Below are 8,958 nucleotides of genomic sequence, written 5' to 3' on the forward strand. Positions count from 1 at the left end.
TTATATGTGATTTTACTGCGCATCTGCTTCAGCTTTCAAGGCATATGATGCAATGCTAGTGGTAAATGGAAAATTCACCCGGCAGTAATGGCCCCAATAAAAAGTTCGAAACAGAAAAGAAAAATAAAACAGTTCCTTTTCTTGTTCAGTCTGCCTGGAATGACTGTAGTGCAGTACTACTGTTTCTGTGGGAGAGAGCTTTAAATTTGCACGCAGTTAAGGAGGGGTCGGAAACTAGAAATAAAAAGAGAAGAACATGAACGCATGATGCTGCTGACACCAAGAAACCGTGTCAAAGATGCATCATCATGAGAATCTATCTGGATATCTTTTTCTCATCTCGAGGTCTTTTTCTAGGTGCACCCATTCGATTACTCCGAAGAGCCAAAACCTTCATTCTTCTTCTATTTATTATGGAAGTATTGATTCTATTCTTAAAGATTAAAGCGACTTTAATCATCCTATAAAATATAAGTGTAAGCTGTTTACCAGGTTTAAGGAGCCACCTGATAGCCACATGAGATGATAAAGATTCAGCATGATGATACTGGATAGTCAACTCTGGTCTTCTCATCAGTCGGTGTTTGACCTCACCAGAATTTTACTCCTGAATATCTTAAACCCTTTTTGACGAATATGTATTACCCAAAATAACTTCAAAATCATCCATCACTGAACCCCTTCTGCTAAATTCAATATCAACCTCCCAGTCACCTGTTTACCAGGACGAACCTGACCTCCCAACCGTTCCAGGCTTAAACCTATGCTGCTTTTAGAACCAACGGCTGACTTGAAAACAATAGAAGCTGACCTCCCAACACTTCCAGGCTCAAACATATGCTGCTTGTAGAACCGATGACTGACTTTAAAACAATAGAACGCCAAGTACACTGTCATGGAGAACCATGGTCAGCTCCATTATGGGTTTCTACTAGCAATCCACACTAACATTCATCGCTTGATATAAATATGAGGCAATGCTCATTCAATCTCTGTACAGAATGCAGTAAGAATAGAATACTGAACCAAAGAAGTATATATATTTCAAAGCTTGATGTATATATATTTAGCATGACTAATTACATTGGACAGACATAACAACAGGAACTAATTTACTAGAACAATATACTATATAGATCTCTTAGCTTCATTTCCTTTACCAAGTTCAGCAACAGTGACATAAAAAGAAAAAAATGATACAAATATAGGAACCTAAGTTCCTTATTTTTTTTACTCTATCAAACAAGACAGACTAACACAAATCAATACCAAATATTTTAACACACTCGCAACAGGAAAAAAAGAAAAGAAAAAAAAAAGAACATTACCAAACAAGATACGACAACCTCTTCACTCACAAACTAATTCCATCTCAAAATTGATTCCTTTGTTTTTGATAATATGCTACTGCTTATTAGTGTTTTGATCTGTGGCTATCTGCGAAGTAGCGTCAGAAACTGCTGCTACTGCTTGAGCCACACTCATTGTTTGGTAATGGGAAGTCAAAGGCTGAGTATAATATATTTGAGCATGATTAGGATCCGAGTACTCATAAGCATAATTACCAGTATTAGGAGCTTGAATAGATTGAGATGGGTGATGCATTGGATGGTAACTAACATAATGCGGCTGTTGATGCTGATCTGTAGCTGTGTGCATCATCTGTTGACCTCCAACTTGCCCTGGTGCAGTTGTTCTATAAACAGTTGATGCCATTTCGGGTTGTTTAGGAGGAGCAGACCGAGGGGGATAGCCAGGATTTTGTGGGGCTACAGATGTAGAGACCATAGTAGGAGTTGGAGGTGTAGGAGGTCGATTTGAAGAGATTTTAGATGTTTCACTCATATTTGGTTGCATAGACATGCTATAAGATTGAGTTTGATGAACGGGGACATAATACATAGGAATTTGTTGATCCATTTGATGGAGATGTTGTTGCGGTTTTTGTGGAACATACATTGGGTGATAGTAAGGTGATGAAATTGGTACCTGTCCTGCTCCATGTTGTTGGATGTAATGTGTGCCAGTTGCAGAGATAAACTGGTGCTGTTGCTGTTGTTGATCCAATTGTTGTGGAGGTAAAGCATACCCCGATTCCCGAATGTGTTGTTGTTCCTGCTGCTGCTGTTGCTGCATCTGGATTCGATAATTTAGATCTGAAACATCTCTTTTTGGATCAACAGCAATTCTGCTATCACTTGGTGGAACTTGTTGGGCAACTTGTTCTTGATAATAAACTTGTTTTGGTCTAGCCATCATGTTTGGAATACTATTGTCTCTGTAAAATTAACAATCCAAATATGTATTTCAGAACTCAAAATTCAAATTTAACTAGGCAAAATCAAAATTGAAGCAATTTTGTGTTTTCTGCAAATTCTAAGATAATTTCCTGAATGAGAATTAACATTTTAAAAAGAAATTTTTAGTACCTTGCAGTCCCATCAGGGGAGGGTAAATCAACACCACCACTAGTTTTCTGCTGCAATTGAGGTTGTGGAGGCTGAGGTGGTTTTCGAAACCCATACTCAGATCTCTCATCATCAGAGTAAACCCGATTATGGCTGTTTTCATTAACAACACCAGAAGCATTAACAGTACCAGAATGAACTCCAGCAGAGACAGTAATGGTAGTAGGAAGTGGAGGAGGAGATGAAAGCAACGCAAAACCTCCATCATCCTGTTTATGTTGAGGAGGAGCAATATTCATATGTTGAAAATGATCTTCTAATCCAGCAACTTTCTGATCTTCAACATGAACCCTAATTGGAGGCAAATTAGACATTGAAGGTGAAGAAGTAGTAGACCCAAATGATGAATTAGTTTCCATCATAGGTGAATCAGGTATTGACTGAACATCTTGAACATTACCCCCCTTCATCTGTTTGTTCAAATTCCCCAATGATAAATCATTCTGATTATTCATTTCCACATGTTGATTACGATTATGATCTTGAATACGAACAACATCATCCAAACCTAACAAACAATTAACAGAAGCAGAATCAGCAGATAATCCTCTAGGTAAATTCCCAGAACCATTCAAAGCATCAACAAACCAAGATTCAGATTTAGAATCATCAAGTAATGAACCCATAGAAGCAGCCGTTTCAGGTTTTGAAAAGAACAAAAACAAACGAATCCTCGATGTTTTCACTGAAGCAGCCGAAGTACGATCATATTCCTCGATCATATTCTCAAGATCTTCATCAGTCGATACTGAAATCAGTGAATCCAAATCTTCATTTGGTAATTGATATTTCAATGTAAAAGAACGACCGTTTAGTAAAGTTCGTGAGATTTTCGACGAAAGTGAAACAAGTGATGAATGACGATCCACAACCACAATACGAGTATCACCACCGATATAACACAGAGATTTATCATGCGGCCGCGGGATTATATGACCTCCGTAACTACACATGAGACGGAGTTTTGAATTTGGGATGACTTGTGGTAATTGCTGTTCATTTTCCCATGAATCGTTGTTTCTTGAACGAGGTGATGAGCCTATTGAGTCTGTGTAACCACTACCGCCGCCGCCACCCTGGTGGTTGTTTGTAGTGGTTGTTGTTGTTGTGGAGATTGGTGAGGGTGGTGGTGGTGGCAGTGATGGATCCATTTTGTTTGATGGTGGGTGGAGGTGGAGAAGAAACTCCACACACAAGAGAGTAAACTGAAATTAAAAAAAAGGGGAGTGGATTATTACTAGGTTGATGCTCTTTATACGCTTCTAAAATCTAGCTTCTTGCATTTTTCTTCTCTTTTTCTTACTCGTTTCTCCTTTTGCTTAAAATTACAGTTGGGTCCTTCCAGATTTTTTAAAATATCCAAGACTCTTAAATCACATATTAATTTCTGGAATGCATCCAGGTGTTTTGATATTATAATCAACTTTAGAAATCAAAACCAAAAACATTTTACCTCACATAAATTTAACCTTTTTGTTTTTGGGAGTTATTTTGAAATTATGTGTCTGAATTAATTTCTAACCTTAATTATAGAAAATGAAATTATAGAAATCGAAAATAACTTCTGAAATAATATTCAAATATGGTATTAAGAATTTTAAAACCACATACTACTTAATCAATATTTGAATGAATTAAAATAATTTTAGGCGTTTTCGGTGCAGATCTGGATTTAACTAATTCGAGCCATTACAAATTGACAAATGTACGAGGTAGTACTTGGTTTTTGGAGACCTGGAAAAATGATATAGTTCTGCTTTTTTGAATTGTGCTTGAATAAATCAGATTCACTAAATGTATCATTTTCACGGCCAATTTACAAGTGTACGAGGTGGTATTTGTTTTTCTGGAGACCGGAGATAATACAGTTATACTCTTTTGAGTTGTATTTGAATATAGCATATTTATTAAATGCATCACTTTCACGGTCAACTTAAATATCAAATTGTCAAAAAAGATTTTAAGATAAGAAGTTGGAATCTATCAACGCTAATTTAGCAGCACGCAGAATAGTAATTCTTTAACCAGCGGGGATCAGCTTAATTGGTCGGAGGTCGAACTCTCAAGTTATAGGTTAGAGGTTCGAATCTCGCACTGTCTGTATCAAAAGAAAGGGAAAGGAAAAAATAATTCAGTAGCTCATTTTAAAATGTTGATTTCGGATTAGTCAATCAAGTCATTTTTGTTTTGTTTTGCTTTTGAAAGAAACATCTTGATTTCATTAATAATGCAAAATTGAATCAAAGATGAGAAAGATAAAAAAACTACTATATCTTATTTATAGAGGAAACTGATATATGAAAAATAGCTTTAGAAATAAAATTGTGTCATTAAGATTTGTCTTCTTCAATAAAGTATAATGTCCCAGAGGGGAGTAATCTGCCCATTTCATTATTATCACAATTTTTATGTAGTCATTGATCTTTAAAGAATTGTAAAACCATGACCACTTCCGAAATTTTGCCAGCGATGATACATTTGATAAGATTGTAACAATCATACGAGGCACTCTTAGCAATAAAAAAACATCTAATTGGCATATGAAAGTCACTAAAAGGGATGAAATAGATTGAAAATAAAATAAAAATATTATTTACAAACCCAAAAATCACTAAAAAATGATAATTTTTATTTAATACTAATAAATAGTAATATATATACCAAATCTGTCAAACGTTCTGAAGATCTTAGATGAAATATGACATATCTGGATTAAGATCTTAGAGATTTAAGTAAAATTGAGTTAGAGAGATAAAACATATTTTTTTTCCGGAGAGAGAAGAGAGAAGATTTTAGGAAGATTGAATTATAGTTTCCAATCAAGTCATTTGATGACTACTCATTTCTCAAGTTTGATATTGTTACAAGATTGATGTTCTTTATCCGTTTCTAAAATGTAGCTTCTTGCATTTTGCTTCTCTTTTTCTTACTCGTTTCTCTCTTTACTCAAAAAATACCTTTGGAGATTTTTAAAGACTTTAAAGGATTTACAAAGTATTTTGTTATTGGTTGTATACTTTTAAAATCTCTTTCAAAGTTTATGTTACTGGTTGTCGATTGTAAAAATGTCTTCCAAAATTTGTATTACTCGTTAAAAACTTGATAATTCAAAGGCTTTGTATACTTACCTATTTTCAAGACTTTGAATGACTTTTGTGTATATATTTGCCTTGATTAAAGTCTTGCAAAATATGTAAGATTTTGGAAGACTTCCAAAAAATTTAAAAATATTTTTTATTATCTTTTATTTTATTTCATAAATGTACAGTCTACAAAACTCATATACAGTCTACATAACCCATATGATAAATGCATATAAATTACTTCGTGATATAATTAGTAATAATATTTAATTTTATTAAAAATCTCTTTCAATCATCTTTTTATTTTAATTATATTTTGTTACAATTTACAGAACCTTCGATATTGTTTACAATATCATTTTGACCCTCAAGTAAAGATTAGCAATTAAAGTTCAGTCCAAGCACTCTTCAGAATATTACTAAATACGTTCTATGTATTTACAAAATATTATTATATATTACACTCCCAAAAGCTAAATGTTTTCTATTTGACTTATGTTATCTAGATAAAAAAAAAGTAAGATATAGTTCTACCAAATACTGTGCTGCCTTCACGTAACTACTCTTGTATCCAAGGTTGTGAAATCGTGAATCGCGGAGCGAATCGTTTTTTAATTTGCAGAATCGAACCGTATGTTAAATCGTGAATCGAAGATTCATGGTTGATTGTTGAATTTCTATATGTATAACTATATATTTCACTTAACTAAACAAATAATTTTCATTCTTGATTTTTTATGTATAATTAGTATCTATGTAAAATAAGTTAAACATTAACAACAATGACCAAGTTGGTACAGTGGTCGAGACCCGCTACTGGGAGCAAGAGCGCTGATGTTCGACTCTCTACAACCACTTTAAATTTTTCATAGCATTATTTCAACAGAAGTTTCATAGTCAAAAATTCAGAATCGTAAGTCAAAGCTGGTCAATGTACGATTTATGGAAGAAACGATTCACTCCAATGATTTGAATCGAATTGAATGGATTTGGATCGAATTATACGATTCGAATCGCAAATCGGATGATTTTCAAAACCATGCTTGTATCTCCTTCACAATGTTTATTCTTTATACCATTTTTCATGACTATAAAACTCTGAAAATGTGAACACTCATGTTAAAATTTGTGATGTTAACCAGTTCAAAGAAACAAATATCACCTTTCTTGACATGATTATCTAAAACGAATTGAGACAGCATTTTGATATTCTTTTATTTGATTTTCCTTTATAACGATACCACACTATCCATGTCCCCCATCTGAAACCCTAAGAGTGACCACCAGCTCCGATATGTTTTCCATATACTGCTTCGCATACCAAACATGAACCTTCTGCATGAAAAAATAAAATAAAAAAAGATGTGCTAAAGTTAACACAATCCTGACCAAAGAGACGGTCACTTGAGGCACAATAAAATACATATGCTCTGAAGAACAGAAAGCTTACCACAACTCGTCCTTTAGCATATGAACGTCCAATAAGGACCTTGAAGAACGGATTAGCAGATGTAAACTTCTTGGCAGCTTCAACTGCACTTTCTTTTTCCATCTTGATGAAAATTCCCTTCACCTAATATTGTGCCCTTCTCTATTACTGGAAATATAAATTTCTCAAATTGGCTGCTTTGCAGAGGGAAACTTTCGGATAACTCTTTTTGTTGAAGATATTTCAAGGATTCCTTTATAAATTTATAGGATACTTCTGTAAAGAATCTATACAGACGACAGTCTGCCTAAAAAATATATGCTCCATATAGGATCTTTAAGGATATCGAAGACAAGGTCGGCTCTGAACTAATGAACAACATCTTCACCAACGACACTCCTGCAAATTTGAGCATTATGACACTTGATAAATGAAACAGACACTGATAAATGTGTAAATATATTTTTTTATTTTTAAATTATGTGTTAATGTGTACAAGTATATATATATATATTTAATATTTATTAATATTTTTTAAACTAAAGAAGGTTGTCGTTTTCTATCTAGTATAATAAATAAGCAATGATAAATTACGTATTTGTATTTCTCATGCCGATTTCTATACAAAATTTATTTTTACAACTCTCCAGGATTCTATATAACTCTGTAAGAAATTATAAGATAACTCTGCACCACTCCGGAACGTTTTACCAAATTCTGTAAAACTCTTAAAAAGTTTTTTATTTTCATGACTTTTTTTAAATCTTTACAAATCTGGAAAAGTATTTATTGAGTAAACCCTTGTTGAAATTATAGTTCGTCACTTCGAGATTTTCTAAAAAGAAATCCCTTTATTTAGGGATAAATATTGTTTATGAAAAATAATAGGGATAAATATCCAAGCCTCTTAAATCACATATTAATCTCTGGAATGCATTAAGGTGTTTGGATACTATAATCAATTTCAGAATTCAGAAAAGCAGATTCACTAAATGCATCACTTTTATGACCGATTTAAATATCAAATTGTCAAAAGGCTCTTAAGGTAAGAAGTTTGAATCTTATCAACGTTAGTTTAGTAGAATAATAATTGTACTTGAATAAAGCAGATCCACTAAATACATCACTTTCATGGCCAATTTACAAGTGTACAAGGTAGTATTTGGTTTTTGGAGACCCGGAGAAACAATATAGTTCTACTCTTTTGAATTATATTTTAATAAAGCACATTTACTGATGCATCACTTTCATAGCCAATTAAATATCGGACTATCAAAAGGGTTTTAAGATAAGAAGTTGGAATCTTATGGACGTTAATTTAGCAGGATAGTAATTTCGCTGCTCATTTTGAAAACGTTTATTTTGGATTAGTTAATCAAGTCATTTGATGTAAATTAGACATTAACAAATCACGCAAATTACCAACAAACCTAGCGTGTTATAACTAAAGTTATCTTTGCAAAGATGGTCTAAAGCGTGAAAAATTCACAAAATTGATCAATTTATCTAATAACGACACTTTTTGGGTGAAAAAGACATGTAAAATTTGATACTGTTTAAATTGACGATAATGTAAAAATAGTCAGGATGTAACCAGTTTCATCCTACTCATTTTCAAATACTTTTTTCTTATTTTTTAATTTACATCAGGATGCATCCAGTTTCACCCTTGCTATTTTTTAAGTTTAAGCCAGGATGAATTCAGATTCATTCTTGCTATTTTTTTTGTGTTCATCCACCCATACTAATTTTTACTCGTCCATTAGAACCGTGTTTTAAAAATATTTGGACAATTGAGCCAATTTCTCTTAAAAGTTCGGCTTGAATTTGCATTTTGCATTGGGATGGATGCTTAGATTGATGCAAGAGTTCTTTAGACTCGGATCATATGTCAAATTGGACAAAACAAGTGTGTAAACTCTAACTTACCCATTTAAAGGCCAAAGAAACTCTATGAGACCTTTCAAGAGATAAAAGA

General features: G+C 33.2%; 1 protein-coding gene across 1 annotated transcript; it reads right to left on the reverse strand.

Annotated features, from left to right (window-relative positions):
* Positions 1–1,040: 1,040 nt before the first annotated feature.
* On the reverse strand, positions 1,041–3,709 carry LOC113275408 (alpha-protein kinase 1-like). Its single transcript, XM_026524899.1, has 2 exons — positions 2,430–3,709; positions 1,041–2,278 (listed from the first exon to the last, which is right to left on the reverse strand). Exons 1-2 carry the CDS (start codon positions 3,617–3,619, stop codon positions 1,405–1,407), a joined length of 2,064 nt encoding a protein of 687 aa, XP_026380684.1. The 5' UTR covers positions 3,620–3,709; the 3' UTR covers positions 1,041–1,404.
* Between the last annotated feature and the right edge of the window lie 5,249 nt (positions 3,710–8,958).

Source organism: Papaver somniferum, chromosome 4 (assembly GCF_003573695.1).
Source record: "Papaver somniferum cultivar HN1 chromosome 4, ASM357369v1, whole genome shotgun sequence".
NCBI classification, from domain to species: Eukaryota; Viridiplantae; Streptophyta; class Magnoliopsida; order Ranunculales; family Papaveraceae; genus Papaver; species Papaver somniferum.